The sequence below is a fragment of the Ornithodoros turicata genome, unplaced genomic scaffold (genome assembly GCF_037126465.1).
Source record: "Ornithodoros turicata isolate Travis unplaced genomic scaffold, ASM3712646v1 Chromosome22, whole genome shotgun sequence".
NCBI classification, from domain to species: domain Eukaryota; kingdom Metazoa; phylum Arthropoda; class Arachnida; order Ixodida; family Argasidae; genus Ornithodoros; species Ornithodoros turicata.
In genome coordinates this window covers 1242284-1268204 of record NW_026999340.1, presented here as the reverse complement: position 1 = coordinate 1268204, position 25921 = coordinate 1242284, and the positions used below count along the sequence as shown (strand labels likewise).

General features: G+C 47.3%; 1 protein-coding gene across 1 annotated transcript; it reads left to right on the top strand.

Annotated features, from left to right (window-relative positions):
- The first annotated feature begins 269 nt into the window (after nucleotides 1-269).
- LOC135373205 (uncharacterized) lies at nucleotides 270-10326 on the top strand. The gene is made up of 8 exons (XM_064606442.1): nucleotides 270-566; nucleotides 758-859; nucleotides 958-1035; nucleotides 1156-1233; nucleotides 1371-1481; nucleotides 2396-2443; nucleotides 2521-2580; nucleotides 10251-10326. The coding sequence occupies exons 1-7, from the start codon at nucleotides 371-373 to the stop codon at nucleotides 2532-2534; spliced, it is 627 nt and encodes a 208-aa protein (XP_064462512.1). The 5' UTR covers nucleotides 270-370; the 3' UTR covers nucleotides 2535-2580; nucleotides 10251-10326.
- The last annotated feature ends 15595 nt before the right edge of the window (nucleotides 10327-25921 follow it).

Here is a 25921-nt window from a genome sequence, read left to right as displayed (position 1 = left end):
ACTTTGTCTTTATACACCCTTAGCATTGTAACAAATAAGTGCCGCTTTAAAACAATATATAATGAATGATAAGGAGTGGACGTAACTGCTGCAGGTGGTTAACATGTCCAGCGTGTGGTTTGTCTTCGACATCTTCCCAGCCAGCTTTGTCTTTGTTTGGGGAACCGCTAGCTGCACCGTTTCTTTTCTTTTTTTTTTTCATTTTAGTTTGTGCAGGAGCTCAGAAAAATCTGCCATTGCTCAACTGACTTGTCACCAGATTGTTTGCCCATTCTCCATTGCATTTTGTCTTGATACTGGGTGGTTGACTTTTGTGCTTTCCCTTGTTGTGAATTCTTCGTAGAAGACAAGCGCTGGAAAACGGAAGCGTATGGAGCAGTGCAACCGTAGGCTGGAGCTCGGCCTTCTTGACGAATTAGATGAAGACGATGATGACTGCCTTGTACTACAATCTGAAGGAAGGAAGATGGAAAAACAGCTGGCACGCTGCCAAATGGAGCTTCATCGCTACAGAAAAGCTAACTTAGCCCTTCAGGAAGCTCTGGCTGCAAAAGTGATCGAGGCAGGTCTGTGATGTTCACTGCATAGAACTGTTACAAGTTATTGAAGGGTGGCACAGATGACATCTGCTGCTGTTGTTCAGGCCATCCTTTGTATGGAACCATTTGCTCGTTTTGCATGCTTTGCTCGTTTTCAGTAATTGCGTGCTTAATTAGTGACTGTGTACACCTCAAACATAGGTCTGTTCATGTTTCAGACTTCCTGAGGACATCACTTCACTGTGGTTGCTGCCAACGACGTGTTATGATGCCAGGTGGTCAGGTCCACAATCAGCCCGTAGTGGTCAGCACCTTTGAAGGTATGGTGCTCTTCTGTATTGTATAGAAAATTATTTGCAACATTGCCATTACAGGTTTTGTAATCTTTGGCCAGATTCTAATGTCAAAATCCTCCCAGGAGCTACAGCCGGCAAGGGCGTTCTCAGGTGGGGTGGTGACTGTACCATCCCTGAAGCCACCATTAGTACCTTTGAAGGTAAGGTGCTCCCCTGTTGTGGATCGTAATGACTACAGAGAATCCTCTGTATGTTCTTGTCCCCATTTGGCTATTGCCATGACCACCCTTGGTCACTTTCTAATGTCAAAATTATTCCAGGAGCTGCAACAAGTAAGGCCGTTGCCCTGAGGGTTGATGACGCTCCCATGCCTACAACCGGCATCAGTGCCTTCGAAGGTATGGTGCTCTCCTGTTGTGTATATTCATGACCATAGACAATTCTGTGTTCTGTACTGATCCCTATTTCGTTATTCCTATGGTCAACTTTGATTTTTGGAACCGTTGCCCATGTTCTGATGTCAAAATTCGCCCAGGAGTTACAACAAGCAATAACGTTCCTGGGCAGGCTGACTCTGTGACATGTGGCATGGCCTGGGAGACTGACAGTGGAGGCGCATTGGAAACTGGCACCGGAATCCCTCAAGGTGTGCTAATCTTTTCTATCTGTCTGCCGATTGGTGTTAAACCAAATTCCTCTCCGGATTCCTAGCCTGTGCCGGTCAGCAACATCCATTTTGTCGTTTCCCTGAGATGCTGTTTGAGAGCTCAAAAGATTCTGCTAGTGTGAGACTTGTAAAGAAAGAGAGAGAGAGAGAGGTGTCACTTTGGCAGATATTTCACAGCTGTCACCAGCCCCTATTATTGATTAGGCAGTAGGCCAAAACGACAGCTTAGAATACTGGTCATTTTTTGTAGCCCTCATTCACTTCAGGTGGGCCAGCTTGTGCATGCCGATCACTCGAGGTGAATTGACAAGATGCATAAATCCCAGAAGCTAGCGCAAAACGGTGCATCATGGGAGCCCGTTTGTTCCCCGATGCTCTCTCCCTCCTTCCTGGTGGCATCGACCTCGGAAAGAAGGAAGGTGCAAGGGGAACGAACGGATACACTATGTCACTGTGGTTACTGGGATTTATACATATCGTCGATTGACAGCACCCGAATTTCTCCACGAATTTAGAAAAGCACCCGATTTTTGCCTTCCAAATCTGGGATGTCATCTAACCCGAAAAAGTCACACTTTGTGTGTACAGAGTGTCATTAAAAACCAGAGCATTCAGCTAGGAGAACGATGAGTGCAAAATTGAGGCTTGTTTGTGTCACTTGAGCTAGAAACAGGTGCTACCTTTGATGACGCACTTGGCTGTACCTCAAATACCAGAAAGAAAGCCTTCGGTTTCCATTTATCGTTCTTTGGGAAGCGCTACGGCTAGTTTCGTAACGAACCCTGTATATGTATTCAAGGGTGTGCTCCTCCAGCTTATTTTAGTGACAGTGGGCTAATGTGATGCATTCGAGCACTGCTCAAATGTATGTGACAAAAGTGTGAACATTTCAGATGCTGCAGAAATGGAGCGGGAACCTTTGATGTGCATCGGAAGTCCTGGTAAGGACTTCATTAATGCATTTAGTCTTGTTGTAATTTTATTGTGCAATGTTAACAGTGTCCTGATGTGGCTGCAGTGCAGACGGCATGATGCGATACCCGCAGAAATGCTCAACGTGGCTTTGGCGTCACAAGTGGTATGCCTCTTCGCTTGCAACAAGGCACATCAGACCTAAGGCCTGTGGGCTTGAGATAATCCCCGGTTCCGATCACATGATGGACACGAGGGGGCGTATGCGGAAAATCAGATAAAAGGAAAATCAGACGAAGAGACTGATGCGGTGGGGCCTTTTTTGCTGTGGCGGTTGGGACGGCAAGTGCAGTAAGGTATGGAATAAACCTTGTTTGTTGTTTGAACCTTTTCGTTTGCTGTGTCTTCCTTGGCGACGGAACGGACGGACTGGCGCCCCGAGGTTGTGGAAACACGGGTTTTCCACAACTGGCGCCCAACGTTTGGGGTCACAGTTCGTCCGTTCGACAGCGGGGAAGACGCAGCACGCGTTGTTAATTTTTCCTTTGGTACGTTTTTTTTTCTTTTCTTTCATTCAGGACCCGCCGGTTTGTTTGTGTTCTTTTCCCGGGGTGTCATTTTTTTTTCCTTTTTTTGAGCTAGCGTTCTGTTTGAGTGTGTTTTTGAGTGCTTCAGAGCTCCCACTCGGTGCCCGAGCCCCGGAGCCGATGCACCATTCGCCGGCAGGCAGATACAACCTCCGGAACAAAGGCCCTGTTCATCAGCGGTCTCGTTCAGAGGAGAGACTGGTTTCGGACAACTCGGCGCCTTCGGAGCCGAAAGGACCAGCCGAGGGCAAAGGAGCACATGCAGTGCCTCCGTCCCAAGGTACGTCAATTACGGTACCTGCAGTGCCTGCAGTGCCGCAGTTTGACTCCGCTATAACGACAGAACTCTTGTCACGCATGACGGAGTTATGTTCGTTGGTGGCACAACGCCTTGATGCCGGGTCGGTTTCGCCGCCGCAGGCACAAGCGCCCCTGCGACTGAATTTACCGGTCCCTACCTTCTCAGGTTACACCGATAAAAAGTCGGTCGCAGACTTCTTGGATGACCTTACAGCCTATCAGACTGGTATGGGAATCTCAGATGAAGTCCTGATACAACGCATCCTGCAGGTTGCTTTGATCGGAGACGCCGCTCGCTGGCTTCGGCTACAGTCGAGGTTTACGTCCGTTCAGGACTTTCAGAAGCGGTTTAAGAGCGAATTTCTTCCACCGGATTACGAATATCGGATCCTGGAGGAGCTGCATAAGCGTACTCAGCATCCAGACGAGACCTTAGCAGAATTCGTTCGGGCCTTGCAAGACCTGTATAGCAGAGCTGAACCTAATGCTACAGAAGAGCAGCGTGTGACACGGGCTATCCGTCAGTGTCATCCTCGCTACCGGCCCTATCTTCGAGCCCATCGCTTTAATAGCCTTGAAGCGCTGGCGCAAGAGGCTCGCACAATTGAAGGAGACCTCTTAGCGGAACTCGAGTATCGGCTCCCGCCGCCGCCTGAATTGGCGTTAGAACCGCGCTGTGCGTGGTCAGCGGGAGCAGCCTCGGTTGAGCGCCCACCTGCAGTGGGACTGGATGAGCAGAACCGCAATTATTATGCGGAGCCATCACGCCGAGCACCCGATCCCTTCCGTTATGAACAGAGGGCGATCCCCGCAGGAACGAGCCTTGGCAGACCCGTCCTGTCCCATAATCATGGGCAACCCGGCTATTTAGCTGGCGAAACCCCAAGGAGGCCGCAAGAGCAACGGCATGCTCCGCGGCAGCAACGCAGAATGCCAGCCGGCTGTTGGACGTGCGGCAGCCCGGACCACTTTCGTCGGGACTGTCCGCAGCAAAGACCAAACCCCCGTAATGTGCCAACGGGAAACGGTCGCAGCCGACGCCGGTAAACAATCGCTCAGCGACGTCGGCTATCTGCCGAAAGAGCGAACGAACGGTTACAATCCGTGACCCTGATAATTCAGAAGCTGGCTTTGCAAGCAGCAAGATAAAAGGAGACGCTTTAGCTCCTTTTGCTTTTTCTGTCCGAGATAACATCGAGGACAAGGAACCAAACATCGCTGTTCGAATTTTGGGGAGAGATTACATCGCCCTTATCGACACGGGAGCTACAGTCTCCCTTATCGGCGATTGTGTTTACGAGCACTGCGCATCACGGAATGTGGAATTGCAATCCACAGATGTCACTCTACGTCTTGCTTCCAATGACGTGATTCCAGCACAAACTGCAGTTGTGCTCTGGCTTCGCTTTGATGGAAGACGACGAAAGCAGCGCTTCGTCCACCTTCCTGGCCTGGCAGTGCCCTGGGCAGGGACTTCATCATCCGGCAGAAATTTGTGCTGGACCTGCCCAATGGAGGATACGTCTACCACGGATCGTCAGGATTTTTTCCTTTCGCCGTGCCACAGGACAGCAGTTCAGCTAAGCAAGCTGCAGCAACGTCCGTCGAACCGTCCCCGCTCCCGACTGTCTTGGGGTCATTTCATGGTCCCGAGGAGGAGCGCCGTCAGCTTAAACAAGTACTGCGGCAGTTTGACGGTGTCTTCACGGAAAAACCCGGTAAGTCGTCTGTGTTACAGCATAGCATAGACACGGGTAACGCTGGGCCCTGGCGTTGTAATCCGAGACCATTGAGTGTGCATAAGCGTGCTTTGTTAGACGCTGCTCTTGATGAAATGCTCCAAACCGGTGCAGTTGAAAGGTCCCAGAGCCCTTGGGCGTTTCCGGTCGTCCTGGCTCCGAAACGTGATGGTACGGCTAGGTTATGCGTCGATTACCGTCGACTTAACGCAGTAACTGTAAGGGACTCTTACCCCTTTCCGTCCATCGAGTCTATTATGTATTCCCTGGGCAACGCTACAGTGTTTTCAACGCTTGATTGTAGTAGAGGGTTTTTGCAAATCCAAGTTGCCCCGGAGGATGTCCCGGAAACAGCCTTTACCTGTCATAGGGGTTTGTTTGAGTTTGTACGGATGCCTTTCGGTCTGTCTAACTCTCCCGCCAGTTTCCAACGGCTAATGGATACCGTATTGGGAGATGCGAAGTATAACTTCGCGATGGCGTACATGGATGATGTCGTAGTGTTTTCCAGAAACTTTCAGGAACGCTTGGAACACCTGTCAATCGTCCTTGCAAGGATGAAGCAGGCGGGGCTAACCATAAACCCCCGCAAGGTGCAGCTGGCATCGCCTAGGATCAGCCTTCTCGGCTTCATGGTGGACGGAGGAACCGTCAGTCCTAGCGATGACAAGCTAAAGGCGATCATGGAGTATCCGGTTCCCGGTAACGTAAAAGCCTTGCAGCGTTTCTTGGGTATGGTTGGTTTCTACAGACAATTCATTCTTAATTGCGCTGAGTTAGCACAGCCGCTTAACCGGTTGTTGCGCAACGATACACCCTGGCAGTGCGGAGAGGAGCACGAACGATCATTTCGAGCTCTTTCTCACGCGATCGCTAATACGGCCAGGCTATATTTGCCTGACCTGAACAAACCGTTTGTAGTGCAAACAGATGCTAGCGATTATGGTGTTGGCGCAGTTCTCTTGCAGGAACATGACACTCTTCTCTGTCCAGTGGCGTTTGCAAGTCGCACGTTGAATCCGGCAGAACGGAATTACTCCGTCACGGAAAAGGAATGCTTGGCGATCATCTTCGCTCTCAGGAAGTTTGATCTGTACCTGGACGGCACCACTTTCACCGTCCAGACTGACCACCAGGCACTTTCTTGGCTGCAGCGGCTCCGCAACCCATCTGGACGTCTCGCCAGGTGGGCCCTGACGCTACAAGGCTCCTAGGCTACTCCTTCAACGTGGAGTACAGGCGGGGCTCAACGAACGTGGTAGCAGACGCGCTTTCCCGTGCGCCTCTACCGGAGGGGGGAGAGGAAGGCACCGAGGCGCCTTCCCAGCTCCTGGCAGCAGCACAAGTGGCACGAGACGTATCTTCGTCTTGGGGCACGGTCGTGAGCAGAGAGCAGGTCCTAGACGCTCAGAGAGCGGACGGCCTTTGTCAGCGGGTGTCTCAATGGTTTGCTGAGCAGGACTCGGCAGGCACCGGAACGACTGACGGACGGCACGACTCCTATCTGCTGGGCGAGGATGGCATCCTGTTCAGATACATACCCCAGGCGGATGACGATGATGGCTCATCCCAATTCAGAGTCGTGGTGCCACGGAAGTTGCGTAAGTCTTTCATACGTTACTTTCATGATTCGGCCTTGGCAGGTCACAGCAGTGGCAGGAAAACTTATGAAAAGTTATGTCGTGTTGCGACATGACCAGGAATGAGGCAGGATGTAAAAGAAGTATGTTCGTACTTGTCCCGTATGCCAGAGAGCAAAACCTCGTGGTGGTTTACCCCCTGGGCGCTTACAGCCTATTCAGAGTAATAGGCCGTGGCAGATAGTTGCTTGTGATGTGATGGGACTGTTTCCACGTAGTCCTAGAGGTAACCAGTATTTGTTTGTGGTTACTGATCATTTCACAAAATGGGTTGAGCTGTTTCCTCTCAGGACGCTGACTTCCCAGAGAGTGTGGGAAAGACTACTCGACACCTTTTGCCGGTTCGGGTTTCCTGCTCAGCTCATCACAGATAACGCTACCTACTTTACAAGTAAGGTGTTCTCAGATTCTTGTGCTGTCTTAGGCATTCGGCACAAGAAGACTTCCCCATATCACCCTCAGGCTAACATTACCGAACGTGTTAATCGGAACCTGAAAATGATGTTGGTTGCTTTTACTAGTCAGCACCACCGTGATTGGGATCTTCGCCTGGCTGAACTGGCGTTCGCTACACGGACAACAGTAAACAGATCTACAGGCTTCACCCCGGCGTTCCTGAACTTGGGACGAGAGGCACCTTTTCCAGTGGAGAATGCTCTGGGCCTCCGGGATGGTGCTACCCGGCCTCCTTATTCAAGGTTCGCCGAGGAACTCCGGAGTCGACTGAATGATGCAGCTCGGACGGCTCGAGAGAACCTGGACGTCGCAAGGTTGGACCAGGCTCGCCAGTACAACCGTGGACGTCGGAACCTCACCTACAGCGTCGGTGACCTCGTCCTTCGACGGACTCACCCGCTAAGTGATGCGTCACGAGGCTTTGCAGCTTCACTCGCAGATAGGTGGGATGGCCCCTTCGAGGTAAGTGCGTGCTCCTCCGGCCTCACTTACAGGCTTCGTCGTTGTGACACGGGCGAAGAAACTGGGCCAGTACATATCTCGGACCTGAAGACTTACCACCTCCGAGACCCCGAGAATGAAGAAGCAGACAGTCAGCTTCCTTCTCAAGACCTGGACCAGGATCCCGTTCCCGGACCCTCCAGTCGCTACAGTTTGCGTCCCCGCAGGCGGCGCACGTAGCTGCCACTATCCTAGTCGCTAAATCCTAGTGCTCTTTGCTAGTTGGTCTTTCTTGGTGTGATTTCTGTTTCGCAGTCTTCAACTAAAATCTTCTGGGGGAGAGCCGTTTCAGGCCCTCGCGGTTTGAAATAGCTTTCTTACCGGATTCCCCTTTTCTTTCCTCGCAGACTACGATGCCTCCTCGTGGGAAGAGTCGACGCATGACACAGCCGAACACTGCGCGAACCGCTTCTCAGTCTGGTGGACCCTCCGGCTTGACCTGCTCTGCACCTGGGCCAACGCACACTCCAGATCGACGAGCTGTAGCTACCTGGACCGTTGTCTCAGCCGGACGACCCGTCAGTTGGGCATCCCGATCGAAATGGTCCTCCCAGCCCCGTCCCCTAAGAGGAAAAGACTCGACCAAAGTGCCTGCCCCGTTCAAGGGCTTAACTCTGAGCGACCGCCACCCCTGTGACCCCCCGATCCCGCACTCCGACGAGGAACTCAGGCTCCTCTGCCCTCTCTGTGGGGTGCCAGAACTTCATCGGCGAACCCATCGCCAGGGAAAAAACAGAGGCTGCTCGTACCTCCGGGGATGTCAGTGCTGCATTGGCCACCCTTCGTCGACATCGGCCGGACCTGCTGAAGGAAACTGAAACGGTCGCCCCCTCAAGACATAGAGCCCCGACAGACGACTACCCGGACGATGTCATCCTCGACATGTCGGACAGTATGGTGTAAACTTTGAGGGTGGGGGAGTGTGGGCTTGAGATAATCCCCGGTTCAGATCACATGATGGACACGAGGGGGCGTATGCGGAAAATCAGATAAAAGGCATCGAGACTGATGCGGTGGGGCCTTTTTTGCTGTGGCGGTTGGGACGGCAAGTGCAGTAAGGTATGGAATAAACCTTGTTTGTTGTTTGAACCTTTTCGTTTGCTGTGTCTTCCTTGGGGACGGAACGGACGCCCCGAGGTTGTGGAAACACGGGTTTTCCACAGGCCTCAAGTCTTCAATATTAAACATAATCCTTGATCCCGCATGGGCACAAGGGGTATTATTGGAAGATATTAGACACTGCCTTTTTTAATCAAGACAGATTTTTCATTCAAAACCTAAAAATGACAAGCCGACTATACTGTTTTTGCATATTATGTACACAGTGCGGCGGAAGTTTAATGGTCGATGTTGTGCACCTGTGTGCAACTAATCAACTAAAACTCGCTAATTCCCTTCGTATTAGCAGCTTCTGGGAAAAAACTGAAATTGTATTGTAGCCCTCCTTCAGAGTCATCCGCCCTGCTCAAAACGTATCTTGAAAAGTGCCTGCACAGTCAATTATTCATTTTCAAAAATTATGTAAATGACTATCATCGTGGCGGTGGAGCAGAAAAGAGCAGAACGGCTTATCTAGGCATCTTTTCCAATCGATCAGTCGGCTTGGAACGTGTAACTCATCGCGTGGTATTTTCACCTCTGCTCTGGTGCACTTCAATCAGCACTTCCTTCATTTCCACTACATTTCTGTGAAATCTTTGTCCTTTCGATATCTGAGCATAGGCACCTATTTTGAGGTTTTTCCGAATGGTATGGATGTTTCTGACGATGGCCATAATTCTACTATTTCAGTCTCTCCTAGAGGCTGCTAATCACAAAGTTAATGGTCGAATGCTAGTTAATCAGTTCTGCAGGTGCATAAGGTTCACCATTCAACTTCCGCCACACCGTGCGTACGACATACGATGAGAAGGAAGGGGACTGAATTCTTGTCATTAAATGCACTTCTTCAGTTGTTCTCTATCGGGGATACACGCATGTTTTCAAACAGAAACGATGAGAAGGAAGGGGACTGAATTCTTGTCATTAAATGCACTTCTTCAGTTATTCTGCATCGGGGATACACGCATGTTTTCAAACAGAAACGATGAGAAGGAAGGGGACTGAATTCTTGTCATTAAAAGCAGAATTAGCTGGGTGTTGTAGATTTTGAACGTTTAAAACTGTGCTGCCCAGAAACATGATGTAAATGGGTTTGGCATGGCAGTTGCATTTGGGAGCATCAAAAATAGTTTATTAAATCTTAATTGCAGTAAAATTAATTCTTGAATTGAACTCTGAAATTTTTGCTGTCGAGTCCTCTTTTTAATGCACACAGTGCTGCCGTCATGCATTTACTCAAGTCCAGCAAAAGGTACTTCATGTGGCATCTGAAGTAATATAAATGAAGTTGTAAAAGTGGCCCTTTAGCCACTCCAACCCTTTTCTGTAAGAATAAGTGATATTTCTAAAGCCTCTAGTATCACAGAATTGCTGCTTAAAATTCACTCCATTGTCTTCTGGCATGCATATCAACTGAGGCTGGTGCTGATAGCGTTTAGAGATGTGTTCACGAGATCCTCTAAGTACGTACTTCTGCCTCCTGACAACTAGCTCTATTTTATCACCATGCAGATAGCAGGCATAACGTGGAATGCCAGGAGGAACGGTTTCACAGTGGATCAGCTGGGAAGCAGTGCATTGTTTCTCCAACCGGTATCTGATTTCTTCATCTATTTATTTTCATATAACATGACGCAACCAGAAACACATTCTTTGTTGGTAGAACACTTCCTGAACAAGCTTCGATTTCTTAAATTGGGGGTTTGCGAATGTTTTAAATTTTGGTAACGAATCCATTTTTTTTAATATTTGTATTCAATTCAACAATTTCATTCACGACATTCGTGCATTGGGGGCCCAGAGGAGAGTTCCAGGATTCAGTTTCACTATATCTCCTATGTCACGGCTGTGGCCTGTCGTGCAAGTTGTATTTCCATACACAAACCAAAGAATTCTTTGTTACAGATGTAGTATGCATGCTGAGATTCCAAAGCTGAAATGAAACTATATTCAGTTCCAAACATCTGTCCTGACCTAACTGTGTTCTTTTACGAGGCAACTGTTCACTTCCCTTATAGTGACTGATCACGATTCAAATAAATTTTCAGGGCAACCTCTCAGTGGGGGAGAAGACAAGGTAAAGCTGTTTCATGACCATTTCTTGGTGTTGCCCTCCTGTGACAACCTCTCATTGCAGGTCGACATAGGAGGCTCCATTTTAGTTGACAACTCCCGGTGAGTCACTGTTCTGTCCCAAAAAGAGGACAGTATGTTCCTGAAGGAAGGAATTGTTGCTATTTGGGGCTTCCTGAAGGAAGGAATGGTTGCTATTTGGGGCTCAGCGGTCCTAAAAAACAGGACTGTAACAGGAACGCTTTCCAACAAGGCTAAGGCAAAGGGGCACACCCATGTCGCTCCGGCGCTCACGCCAAAGAAGTTGGGAAAGGTGCGTAACCCGAGTGCTATGTTTTGTCTGCTCAGGATTTAAGCTGGGTAAACTTCCTCTGACAGGTGCCTACCTACAACGCTTCGAAGCCAGGGGCGAGACTGCAGAGGCCATCGGCAAAAAAATGTCCAAAGTTTGAGCGACTTTAAATGACAAATTAAAGTCTCTGAAGAAGCCCTACTTTGGTCTCATATCATCAGTGGGTTGCGCGCATGGATTAGGATTGACGTAAAGATGTGTGGGGTCTAGCACACCCTCCATACCCTCAGATCCCCTAGCCCTGAGGTATGCTGAGGTATCCGCAGAACCCCAGGACCTGAGGTAGCCTCAGGACCTCAGATGTCCCATAATAACTCAAGACCTCAGACCCTGAGGTAACCTCAAGACCATATTTTCGATAGGGGGGCCAACTGGAAAACACTGTTGCTCCTTTGCTTCCATGTGCAGCTTCAGGGCGTATTTCTGACGTTGCCTCTGCAGCATTTTTTTTCGGAATGACGCGTCCGTTCTTTTCTCTTCTATACTTTATCAGTTATTGGGTGTGCCCTAGTGTGTCGCTTCCCGGTCTCAATAACTGCGCCTTTGTGAGTGCACGACAAACAGCGACACGCTTCATTAAATTGATTCATGTTGGTCAGGTGCAACGTTCAATACTGCCAACAACACATGGTCCTGTGAACACCCTTGAGCAAACATCCTACCAGAAGGGTCCTTCCGGATGAAAGGATTGGTTGACAAAGCATTCGTCTGCTTAACAAATGCCTCGATGAATGTATTCACTTCTGGCTTTGACACGCTAAATCAGAGCCCAGCGAGCAAAATGTTTTATGTGCGGTCCTTATACTGCAGCTCATTTACCCGCAACTGCAGTGGCTTTATTGAATAATTTCAGGCCTCAAAGACTGGTACACCATCAATGTTCCAAGGAACAGTGATCTGACAGTGGCAGGTTGGCACATGCACTGCTCTCACTTATGTTACCAACGTCCCACTGAGGCTTGCTCAAGTCTCTTTGTCGGATGCCATATTGCTGAAGCAACATTCGTAATTCGGAATCTATGTTCAGCATTATGAAATATGAACCAGCGTCCAGTAGTTCAATATGGCTGTGAACAGCTATAGATGTCGGACAGGGCATCAAGTCTGCATTTGATGCTACACCGAGGCTGTATTTGCACGATGGAGAGCATAGATAGTAGGTCGCCGATTCACAGGCTTTATAAAAAGGGGTAAACAAGTGATACTTGGAAAGTGGCATCGCTACGCTCTTTGGTGGGTGAAGCAGCAAAGATCTCAAAAGACTTTCAGTGTGCTTGCTTTGATGAGGGATGCCTCAAGGCATGTGCGATTATCAGCAGCAATACAATTCTGCCGCCTGAAAAAGAAACATACATAAACAAAATGTGTAAGAAATTCACTTCACTAATTCACTTCACTAAGCTCACTAAAACGCGCTAACAGACTGCACACATTGCTTGTTTATCGGCACCACAAAAATAAACGCGGCAAGTGAATGAACTTGATTGCACTTTCTAGCTGTTATATGCTTGTTTCTTGATGATGCTTGGTCCGTGCAACCAGACTTGCTTCGCGGGAAGCGCGACACAGAGTTCGATGGTTCGCTTGTACAACATGGTGTGGAATAACCTCCGTTCCTGCTAACAGTCTCCTTCCTCCCTCGACATTGATACTGCCGACGAGCGTCAGGAACGTTCGTGTGGTTCAACCTGTAATCATCTGCTCGCATGTCTCGCAGTTCGTACCTGGAGGCAACTACTCATCATCGGTGAACGCCTCGAATTTTACTTCGAGGCCAAAGAAATCAGATTCCGGCAAACGCCAAGCATCCTTGCTGAGCTTATGCGGTGAAGAGGTCTATAGTGCATTGATGTCGCTCCTTGTTCCGCGATGTCCTTCCGAGGTGTCCTACACTGAGATAGTTTGAGAAGTTATTACCGCGCACTACAACCCGAGCCCATCAGAGCTGCTTGCAAGATCCACATTTCTTCGGGCGGGACCACTGGCCGACGAACTCGATAGCACGTCATGAGGCAGCATTGCGCGCGCTAACTAAGGACTGCAATGTTGGTACTTTTCCAGCACCAACGCCCGCGTCTGCTGCTTTGGAAGCCGTGGAGAAGACACACAACATATGCAACATAAAGCTCCGGTACAACGACTTCCACTATTTTATCACTGGACATAATGCTGTGCGATAGATTCGTTTACGGTGTGGCTGGTTCCCATCTACAACCGCTCTTGGCAGAGAAAGCAGGCGTTACCTTTCAACGGGCACTGCAAATCACATTAACGACAGGAACGGCACTGCATGACCAGACGCAGCTTTGATGAGAATGTACTAGACACTAAGGTGCCCAAGACAAGAGTGACAACATCGTCGGGGGCAAAGAAAGCAAAAAATAAGAGGATCGCTTGTTACAGATGCGGAGGTATGCATCGCATGGCAAACTGCACTTTTCCGGACTCTGTTGTGTGCAATTTTTGAAACAGACAAAGGGCGTGTGAAGCGAGTTTGCTTCTCAAAGAAGAAATGTACGAAAAATGGTGGACAGGCCAAGAAAGTGGCGCTACAGGACGCTCTGAAGGTCAAGCTCTGGCATGCATGTCAAATGCTTGACGCTTTCGTAAAGGGAGGACTGCCTGATGGGCTTGCCCGAGGCGGAGACACAACCCTAGTGATCCCAGGAAATAACCTCCTTTCATTCCAAGACGACCTTTTCCGCTCGCTCTTCTCCTCTCTGGAGAGAGGAGCGAATAGTCAGTCATTTGTAGCCTTGGACGTCTAGCTTTTATTGTCCTGGGGATGGAATCCGTACTGCAGAGTATGCGATAGAGTGCCTGTAGTATAAGGTTCACATTGACATTGCCACTGTCTTTCGAGGAAAGGATACTTACGATGGAGCCGGTCACTTCAATTTTCTTGGCCATTTCGGAAAGGTTCAGCACGGCGGAAAGCAGGAGAGAAACCACCGACGAAAGGACGACCTGCTGAGACAGATTGTGCTTCAAACGTTCGGATTCTTGTGAATCTTTTTGTATGCGAGCGGACGTAAGAAGCGTTAGTGCTTCCTCAAACGCGCGAACGTGTTTGCTGCCAAAGCCACCTTTCTGTTCATTACAATGAGACAAATTTCAGAGAAGTGTTTCATGTCGAACGAGGAAGAACGTCTCAAGACGTCGCGACGGCGCGGAGGTGGTAGAGTGGAGGGAAGTTTGAGTAAGGTGAGGTGAGGACGGAGATTCATTTTAGAGTGCAGATATATTGACGTTGTCCCAGAAAGATATTGCAACGCAACCTGTGATCCTGGTGCGTATTGTTAACTATACGCACTATTGAAATTTCTGCCAGAGGTTTTTGGTGGTCCCCCAAGCTACTCCTGGTGGTCTGCCTGGCTAGTCTGGTGGACCACCAAGCTGGCCTGGTGGTTTAGCACACAGCTCTGGTGGTCCACCAGGCATATGTGGTGGCCCTGAGATGCGGGTTCGGTTGCCACCAAGCGATGGCTCCATGATGCACACCTGGTGGACCACTATGTAGGCATGATTGGTGGTTTGCTGTTTTCCCATGGGAGCTGTATATTACAGTGTTTCACTAGGAAGCACTGCACCGAGCAAGTTTCCACCTGCTTTTCTTTCAATTTGTCACATGTTAATAAAGTAGCACATGATATCGGGCCGGCGTTGTACCATGTTGGCCATGGTCATCTAGCCAATAACACCCACACTATCAGCCAACATGTATACAGAGAAATCGGCACTCGGCCTAGTGTTGGTTGAAACTTCTTATTCAAATGTTTCCCTCGGAAAATTTGTACATTTCAGTAGATATGTCGAGACGAGGTATAGTTAGGACCTACCTGACACTGGTCGAAATCCTAGCCGGAGCATTAATCGCTTCATGTCTAGGTCCCCAGAAATCAACCAAAGTCACCAATATATTTACCGAAGTGCAATTCATCAAGCTGCAGCAAATATCACCTGATCAAATGCTAACAACACACATCATATAAATTGACATCCGGCACACTTTGTACCCTTCTGAAAATAAGTTGTTTAATTTTCACAGACATCAAGTAAAGCTTATAACATTTGGCTGTGTCATTTGGGGTGCTAAAAGGAGTAACGTGTGCATGATGGTACAGTACATAAATGTAAAATAACGTCCAAAAATTTGTGTCGCCTGCTCGTCGCAGTTTTTTAAAATTCTCTAGTCAGTTTCCTCAGATGTAGAACGCGGATTCATATGTCTGACTACATGTCACTCTGTCTGCATAAATGAATAATTTATTCGCTTGCGAGCAGAAGTTGCAATGAAATATGTTCTGTCAAGATGATCGGTGTACTCCATAAGAGTAACAACTGTACATGTAATAAAAGGTCCGTAATATTAATGTTAACTGAAAATACCATCCATCATTTTCCTTGTCCAGATGTTGCACGCGTGGGTATAGTAGTTTTACTGGGCTAGAACACAATTCAAGACACTACGATTCAATTCATTATATTAATTGATACCACATACAGATAGTATGCAGATATAGAAAACAGTAAGAACATTATCATCAATGTCATCACTATCATGTCATATCTTATACACAAGCTATTCCCAGAACAGTCACCTTCAGCAGCACCTTCAGCAACTCGTTTGAGCAACACCTCTGACAAATGCCTGTGCAGCTTCGTTCTTAAGGCAGACCTATCGACCTGCAGGCTGTGTTGCACCTTTGATATTTACCTCCTCAGTCACACAACTACACATTCAATCAGTCTCCCATGTGTTTGGCTGCGTACACAAATATTTCTCTTGCTGCACACTGACGTACACCACTTGACACTCAACATCATCATCTAAATACACACACAGTCCCTCATAAGCTGGTGGATGATCACATTTGTATATGTGTGCAGCATGACCCAGCCCACTTGAAAGCAAGAGTAAGCGCTTGCAAAGTAGTGCTACCCTTTGAATCGGTTCCTGATACAAATAGATCTCTTTCACCTCACGCCCTCCATTTTTAAATAACAGACGCAGGTTCTTTGTTTGCGTCCATACTCAGACGTGTGTATAATAATGTTGTTCACACATGCTCTGAAAACTGCTCCACTCTCACTACTCTGCAGAGCCAAGTAAGCTGCCTCTGAGAGAGTCTTATCACACCTTGCAGCTCCAAGCCCATGAAGAGACCCACTTCCTTCTTTAGATTTTAGGAGCTTTTGTGCACAAGCTTTTAGGCAGACAGTGAGTGGGTAAGTCTCTAGGTACCATGAAGCATGTCGCTCATGGTTATGCGCTCTGTTATCTGAAGAGGAACGCCCTTAGCCGTTGATATCCTGCTTACGACTTTACCATTGCTGCCCTCAAAGGGGAACATTGATGTGGCCCAAAGTGGTCCCATCGTAGTTACACTTTTGCCAAGGTGCAGGAGCTGGTGCACGTTAAATATCACGGCATGGTCGCCGTACAGGCTTGCAGTGTCAAACACAAATATTTGGAACAGGCGTTCTGCGTTCTTCACATCAGCCTCTGTTACACAAGCAAGAACAATCGCTCTCCAAGTAGTGAAGCATGCGTTAATAATGCGTCCGAAAGCACACCCTGGAGCGTTGGCAATATGCAACAGAGCACCCAGTTCTTCCATTCTGAAGCCTTCCAGAGTGCAATGTGCAATTCCGATAGGCAATGTGTTAACCGTCTGAATTATGTTGGTGGTTGAATGGCACACAAACGGTTATTCACTATGTTGACTTTGCGGCCAATATAATACTCTTCACCAGGTGATATAAGCCAGAGTTCTACCAGATGGTTTGCCACGCCGACCAGTACACAGTGCATATAGTCGGCAGGCACTCCTCACACAACAATCACTCACTTCAGCTTGACAATTGGGCTTGGTCCTTTGACCCCGTCAATGTCCTTTTTACGCAGCACGGCGAGCTTCATAGCTTTAGTAACGCTGTCATGGCCGTGCTGCTCGTTGCTGCGATTGTAATGCACGGACATGACACTGTACGAAGTGCCGCACACTAAGTTGCACACTCAAACACTCTGTTGCACAGATATAGGAAGGACAATTTAAGGCTGAAAGATTGAGCTTACCATTGACAAGTTCACCTTTCTTGAGACAGCATGAACAGCCATAGAACCCATTAAACTGGTTCATATTTAGAATACAGGCTCGGTCAGGAGAGTCGGCAATGCAGCATATTGCGTACACGTGTGACATGGTGGTTTGGTTGAGTGTTTTTAGACTACTGGTCCCATATTGGCAAAGTGCCGTATGAATGCGCTTAAGAACAGGTGAACAGTTGAACGAACCTTCGCAAACCACAGCCCACAAACACCGAAGTTCATCCTTCTCATTATAACCGGCAGCTCATTCACCACGATTTGAATTGGCAACATTGACCATTTGCTTGACACAAATGTAGGTGAGCCATCAGTATTAAAGCAGACAGTCAGGTCGCTCCATCTCATCTTGAGTTTCAGACGTGTGTTCGTATACAGCTGGCCATCAGTAATGTCAATGTATATTCCCTCAGTACGAGGCTGTTCGGAGAGTGCATAGAGTGACTTATCTACGGTCACCCCGATATGATTCCGCTGCATCTGCAGGCGTCTCTTCACATTTAGGATGATGAAGAGGCTGCCAGATGAGATAAGTTTCTCCTGGGTGTAGTCCACATGTCAAAAAGTGCATGTGAACTTGCAGCCTTTTACGTATCTTCCACGATTTCCAAGATGGGTCAAGCAGGTAACGCAGTAAAAATGGAGTTGAAGTAGCTGCTATTGACGTTTTTTTTTTTTTTTTTTTCAAATCCTGCGAAACATGTACTTAGACACGTTGTCACCAAACAATGCATTGGTAAGGTTTAACAGTCCGTCAAGTTGTGTAGATGACACACCAGCTGGCACAACATCAAGTAAGATCAGTAGAATGGCTTGTGACTTTGTAGGGTTCTGGTGCGGTAAGATCTCTGCACCATAGGCATGAAGAAACTCAGACAACTCGGCTTCATCATCATCGCTGTCCCTGTTCTCACAAGTGTAACTTCTTTTTTCTTCATCAGCGTCTGACATGGAATCATGAAAACTGAAGGATTCGTCTTGTACGCCTGTGTTATCATCACCCTGCTGGGAACGGGTGGGCTGGACAACTTCACCCTCAGCATGATTAGAGGCTGAGTCAGGCACCAAAAGAGGTACTGACGCACCGGCACCGGTATCCTAAACTAGAAATAACCAACTATTTAGCATAATTTTGCTTTAGGAGAGGATTTTCTGTTTCAGGATGATGATAATGTTGAAATTTTGAAGTTTTATTCGTCCGTAGTTATCGCCAAACATACTCAAATGGCAACAATAATTTTACTCTTAAAATTATGATATCATTTTTAATATGTTGGAATGTCACCGAAGGAATGTATAACTACGTCTGTACCTGAATGATTTAATCATTACCGTAGCAAACAGTATTATGTTAGCAGTTAACAGTATTACGTTACTCCATTTACGTTATCTGGTGGATCAAGATTTCAAACAAACGGTGCGGTTGGCGCGAGAGCGCGTGGCAAATCAGGAGGCAAGAGGAGGGAAGAGCAGTTGAGCTATGAAATATTGACAAGTTGTAGATCTAGTTACAGCGGACCCTATTCCACGGCAAGCATGTGAATAGTTACGTGTTCCTATCTTCTTTTGTAATTATGCCTCGTCTGCCTTGGGGGATTTTAGTGATGGGCAATAGTCGTCCGAAGGCTATCGATTGTACTATCGATGGTTGGGCTGACCACTCATTTGACTATCGATATTTTTCTTACAAACTATCGATAGTTTTAACCATCGATAGTAACTTGCAAATGTTGGACGTTGGGCGTGCAAGCGGCGAGCATGGGCACATTGTAAAGGCGATGGTGAGTTCTCTTCAGGTGGTCCCACAGGTTAGATGTATTGCCAGCCGAGGAAAACTGCTTTAAGCATATGTTGCACTTGGCCGTTGTGCCACCCACTTTACCGAAATGAGTCCAGATTTCGCTTCGTTGACGTTTGTTAGAGGTAGGCATCTTATGGGTGCACCAGCAAACGGACGGAAAGTTGTGACTCTGACACATCAATTCAGTTAGATGCTCACTGTCTCTTTTACTCTGTCACTCCCTTATTCTCAGCCCGAAACTACAAAAAAAGGAAAAGATACAAAAAGAAAGCCCAGTCTCCCAGAGATTCACTCGGTAAGCTGATTATACACGTTTATTGCACTGCTTTCAAATTTAGCCTTTGCATACACTTGGCAACAAATAAAAATAAAGAAGAAAAGCAAAGCCTCTTTACCCTTCCTATTGCACTGGTGTATTGAGGTTGGAAACAACGCCGGATGGAGATTTCTATCAAGCTGACTCACATGATATTACTGCACACGGGATAACGTAAGGGTCGTGCTGCTATAACTTTTATTGACAGTGCGTTACCTATCTAAACACCTTCATCTTCTTTTTAGCGAATATAATGCGAAGCCGATGTGTTTGGTGCAAGCCACAAATTATAATGTTGCTACTGATCAGGTATGCCGTGGCCTGTGTCTGCGTATTGCATAAAAATAACGTGAACTAATTCGGAGTACTGAATATCGTTACCTGTTCATACTTAGGGATGAGCTACAATGTGTTTACTGAAGGTCCAATGAATTGAAAAGACGGGCCCCAAAACTTGGTCTCGGGTGAAACGGCCAGATAGAAAATGGTCCCTCAAGTGGGTCTTACTATCACGGATTATTTATGCCTCACAGGAAGCAAAATAACGTATGCAAAGTCAAATGTAATTTATGTCAAGCTCATCAAATACAGAGGATTTCTATTTTGTAGACGGGTTAGGTCTATGGTGTACAACCCAACAAAGGCAGGGGGGAACACAAAGGAGTTACAGTATTATCTACGTCCCAAACAGGAACTTGAACAGCATAAATTTTACCGTTTCGGGAAATGCATGTAAAAAAAGTTTTTCAGATGGTTCATGACCTTCGTTCTTGGGTTGCTTCTTTTTCGTCCCTTTCGCGAGGAGGAAGTCGGTCGACGACACGTCCACCATATTCGTGCGAACAGGGGAAACATTCACAACGCAATGCCATTGGACAGAGCATGAGCATTCACACGTACACACACACACTCCCCCCCCCTCCTTTTCTTGGCACCCGCTGTGTATGATCATGTTGCTCGTGAACCTTCCGAAGCCTTTCAAACACAATGTCGCCGCAGAATCTGGACACCCGAAGCTGCGCTCCGATATAAATTTCTCTGCTTCGCCCACCGAGAAAATTAAGCAGATTGACAGTAAAAACATTTTCTTTTTTTTTTTCAATTGACGAAGGGGGGCGCGGCAACATGCGTTCAGGCACTATTGGATTCCTTTTTTTTTTTTGCCTGCCATGCCGTAAAAAAGATTTTTGCGAATTGCGAATATACTATTTTTGCGAGCACAAATTCGTCTCAAATGGGATATAAACGGCAGTTATTGGCCGAAATTTTCGTACTCTCTAAATCCGCCACAATATGGACTTAATAACCCGCGGCAGCACAATATTACATAATGAGAAGCTACAAATAAAAAAACAACGAAAAAAGGACAGCCACCGATGCAAGTTTCCGGATTGCGCCCACTTCAATAAATACACACACACACACACACAAAAGAAGCATAAACAGAATACCAAATTTCAGGTTGGTGGTTCCGATTCCCGATGTCCGATTGTATGTAAATGGTAAAAAGGCAGCCGTATTGTTCGTGACCGCTGCGAATTGCACCGACACCATCCTCACCGGTACGCCCATTGCCGAATGGTAACGCAACGGTAATTCTTTTCCAAGCTCGGCTAAGCATCCGTCGCCTATAAAATGGCTAGACGGCGTCACATTTGTATGCAAGTGGCGTTAAACTACATCACTGACTAATTAAATTCAGTAATGCACGCAAGGGGACAAGACAGCGAAGATGACGGCAACCGGGTGGACGAAAGAAGTGACAGGGCGCTCACAAGCTGGTGCATGATGAGAGAGGCGGTACCCGAGACGTCTCTCTCCCTCTCTCTACCCGTCTCTCTCCCTCCCCGTCTCGGGTACCGCCTCTCTCAACCGGGTGGACGTCAGTGAGTGAAGAGAACCCTGAACCTGACCAGACACCAAAAAGACGACACGACACGAAGGTTGAAAAGCAGCAAATAAATTTTACTCGCTGGCTTAGTCCCTGCATGTTGTGTCTTCTTTTGTCATTGCTCAAGTTCAGTGTCAGTGGCGTCGGAACTATTTTTCCAGTGGGGGAGCGAAAAAAAGTGCTACCATAAACATAATGATCATCATCATCATCACTTATTTTCCTTGAGGGCTCATGCTGGCGTTATACAGGGTTGCTACACAAACTGTAAACGTGCTCCAGGCAAACGACATCTGCATATTTGTACAGTAGATCTAAAATAGCATTGCAGAAGTATTGTAATGAAATAGCGCTTGGTGGTGGGCTAGTTGGTATGAGTTCAGTGCGTCCGGCTTTTTTTTACTTTTTACTGACAAGTAATGTGTAAGGAACTTCGGGGACTTCGGGGTCCCCGGGAACAGTCGTCGCGGCATGTACGCGTGCCGCGACTGGAAGCGAATATCGTCCGATCCGCAAGCCTTCTGCGAAGAAACCACAATTTCCTGGGGCGGTCTGTAGCTCAGCAAGAATGTGTCCCTTTGACACCCAGCTCTTTGACTGGGTGTCACGCTGTCGTTATCAGTCCAGGGCGACTCAATAGGAAAAGCCGGGTAAATGACAACAGCGGGTAGTTTTGGACATCAGTACGGTGGAAAGTGAGGAGCCAGCAATCCGGTTAACAGGTAGAATATTTTACTATGACAAGTGAACATATATATAGATAATATGAAGACAACAAACAAGCTGCGATACCTATCTCTGGGCTTCTCCGATGTCTATGGCGCTTGATAATCATGTAACGCTGCTGCAGGCGACAACTTGATGGCGCTCCCTCGACGTTGCCGTTGGAATCCGACACGTGAACACAACACCGGTGCGACGTTTCGTCTCAGTCAATCGCACTTATTGTCGTAATACAGGTCTCACACGCCAGCTCGAAGTGGGCACCCTGGCCACAACCGACTGAAATCTGTGGCTGCACCTGGCAAACCGCCCCTATAACAACCTTCAACCGGGCGGTATCTTGGTATCCTCATTTCCCCCAGATGTCTTGTGTCTTGCGTGCCTTTCGCGATTCCCGTTTGCGCCTCTATCCCCCCACCCCACCCCGTGGATTGAGTCTGGTAATGCTCGCGCCTCCCGGTACACACTTTCGGACTGATTTATTGCACTTCGAAACTTCGACAGTGCACTTCGTACCACAAACCTTGCCATGGTCAACTCCAGAACCCTGTGAACCTGACACCTTTGGTATGTAGCTCTTCTCAAACGGTCTCCGCACAGTGACAGTGGTAGGCTCTCTGTTTATTGCTCTCTAAATTTATGGCCGCCGAAAGTACACATGCACGGGCCTTTCCGTTACACCGTAGAAGAATACGACGCTGGGCTGACACTGGGGGAGCCGTGCTCCCCCATTCGTAAATGTGGGGGAGCCGTCGCTCCCCCTGCTCCCCCTGTTCCGGCGCCCCTGTTCAGTGTTCTCCTCTGGCATGTATAATGTAATTGATTTGATTTTTTTTTCTGAATAATGTTTTTCAACTGCGTATCTTGTAGAAAAGTTTGCATGGAAACGGTGGGAACACTGTAAGAGTATGAACTGATTCGCTACTTCAAGACACACCGTCCTGGAGGAAAAGGTGCACAATCTAATATTTCCTGAAATTTCTCCACGTTTGCATAGTTCTGATTATAACCAACTGCCACAAAAGTAGCAAATAAGAAGATCAATAGCAACATAATGTGTTGCAGGACATTGTCACGCAAATTACTGTTATAGAACATCAGAAACAATTTTGGAGAACAGCAAAAAGTGCGTAGTTATGTGTCTACAATGTGCACACAGTGTACAAGTGGAGCGCCAGACAACACGACTAAATTGCATAAAAACTCAAAGCAGTTTAATACCTCATTTTTTTTCACACAATAATATTTGAGCAGGCGTGACAAAAATACGAGAAAGGACTAGGCTGAACGGGGTGCACTTTCTACAAACGATACTGCCGAGTTTCCAGACATTTAAACTACTACACACACATTCAACCAAACAGGCAAAACCGAAGCAAATGAAAAAGCAAAAATTAAATACAATAAGGAACTATAAATCTGTAGCGAGAAACTGTCAACAGCACTTGGTTGAATCCAAGGCATGCTGTTGCAGTGTGTACAGGTGGCTCCCGCATAGACGTCTACTTAACAGTGGTGACTTGTCGTACTCAAAATACTGCCCACTTTGTTACAACTGCACCGCCATGGTAACAATCAAGTGGACAGTGACGTGCTTCATCTCCTGGAGAAATCATTTTTTGGAACTGTGTGGCCTTGACAGAGAAGCAAAATTTGTGCCTTATGAACTGGACTGTGTGCAGAACATTGACAACAATATAGGTATTACTGCTTGACACAAAAATGCTGTTAATACGGCCCATGACAGGAACAGGTCCCTTCTCCAAGATGACAACATCATTCCGACGGTAACAGCATGTGTCGACAGTGGCTTGTGTAACTTCCTACACAGCTGCCTCGCAGAGTTCTTGTGCACATGGAGGAAGCATATCACTTTGTACACACCTTCCAGCTGACGTTGATGTGAATTCCCCAGTAATATCATTCTGCAGCTCAAAGCACTGTCCAAGCTGGTGCCTTGCAGTTAAGGTTTTGCACACATTGCGAAAGTTCTTAATTCTTGACGCAACTTGCTTAAAATACTGATGTTTTGCTTCAAATCGCATCGTCCAATATTGTTGGAGAGGGCCCAGCAAAGCAATAAAGCGAGGGTAATGCACAAGGAAGTGTAACTTTGGGATCACAGCAGCGTCACGGTACCTGGCCGTGAAGCGTACGAGGAACCCCTGTATCTGCACCTGCAGGTAGCCAACATACCCGTGAGGGATTTCTCGTGCAAAAATGATGTCCACAATTTCACGGAAAAGTAGCAAGAGCTCCCAGTCCTCATTCTCAGCGGGGACACTGTCGCCAACCACGAGCGGCAGTAACCTCAGGAGACACCATTTTTGTGATGCCGTTCCCAGCAAGCCAGCTTTGTCAGTCAGGAAAGTACGTCTCAATGGTTCAGGTTTATTTCTCCTGTCATGGAAACCGTAGTCAAACGAGGATATGGCATCTAAATCTCTGTATGTCAAAATGTCGTCAAAGGCTTCGGAGAACTTGTCTGAGAACGTGCTCGAAGCCACCTTCCAGAACGTCGTGCATAGCGTCCGGAGGAAGCTGAGAAGTCACATCAAAATAGCTAAGCTGCAGCAAAGGTGATGAGCAGTTGACCCCATACATGCGCTTACAAGGAACACTGTTGATAGCAATAGCAGCCAGATGTTCTTGATGCATTGCTGCGGTACGCACTTTGCAGTCCTCTTCACTTGTAAGCACCAGAGTTCGAGGTAACTCGTTACAAGTAACGTTACTGTAACTAAGTTCCTTTTTTTGGTAACTTATAACGTAACTCGGTACTTTTGCGCCGTGGTAACTTTCAGAGGAACTCGTTCCTTTTTTGGCAACTTTGCCAAAGTAACTTAAGTTAAGTTCCAAGTTATTTTTAACTCGCTTTTCACTCACGTCCACACATTTTCTTGCTTTCTCTCCGGTTCCGTCATGGCATATTCTGCCATAAAACGTGATATTCAATGAGTGACAGTATTTTATTCAGGAAATAAGAACTGCTGCCATTGAAATAAAGCTGAACCATTGTGCGCCCACAGGGGGTAAGGTGCAAAGCGTTCGAATAAACCTCTACCAGAGAAACGTCATCATGACATATTGGTAGACAGACTGAAACCGAAACAAAGCGGAAGGACGGCTGGGTTCCACGAACGGGCACTTGTTCGCTGTCTCCCTCTGAAAGAAAAGTACGACCGAGGGTCTCGTCCATTCAAGGGGTCATGTCGTAATCCCCTCAAGACTGTGGCTTTCGGGCGCGACCTTGTTCACCTCTAGCTTCGAGCGTAGTTCAATTCTACCAAATTTTGGCGCTGTCGAACACTATGACGTCATTTATTTACAAACAGGGAGAGGTCTATTGTTGGGCATAAAGGAAAACGATCTAAGTGTGATTGCACTCCTCCGCAGGCAACTCAAGGTCTAACTCAACTGCTCGCGCGCTGCACCTGCGTAATGCTATTTTGTGTCTGTAGTAACTTGGAAGTAACTCGTTCTTTTTGTTAAGTAACTCAGTAACTGCGACTTAGATTTCATGCTGAAGAACTTCGTTATTAACTTAGTTACATTTAGCACGCGGTAACTTAACTTGTAACGAGTTCTTTTTGACAGGTAACTTCTCAATCTATGGTAAGCACTGCAAGGTTGTTCTTGGAGGCAAGGCAAAACCGACAAACTTTTCCCTTGCTGAAGCAACATGTGAAGCCACCAAGTCTGTTCAAGGAAAGGTTGTCACCGCAAAAGGCAAAAGCACGAACTTGCACGTGTTGCATGTCACCTCTTATCACTACAGAGATACCTTTTGATTCCAGCTCCACCAGGTCTTGAGAGGTTTCAGTATTTGTGACAGTCCGTACTTCCGCACACAGGTGTACTTAGCGAGCACCAAGAGGTGCATTGACCGCACTTTTGAAGGGTACTTTGGATGAATAT

Excerpts from the sequence above, each read along its gene's own strand:
- LOC135373205 (XM_064606442.1), top strand. The coding sequence starts at position 371 with ATGGAGCAGTGCAACCGTAGGCTGGAGCTCGGCCTTCTTGACGAATTA. Across the intron at positions 1,036-1,155 it reads CACCATTAGTACCTTTGAAG|GAGCTGCAACAAGTAAGGCC; the intron begins GTAAGGTGCTCC and ends AAATTATTCCAG. Across the intron at positions 1,234-1,370 it reads CGGCATCAGTGCCTTCGAAG|GAGTTACAACAAGCAATAAC; the intron begins GTATGGTGCTCT and ends AAATTCGCCCAG.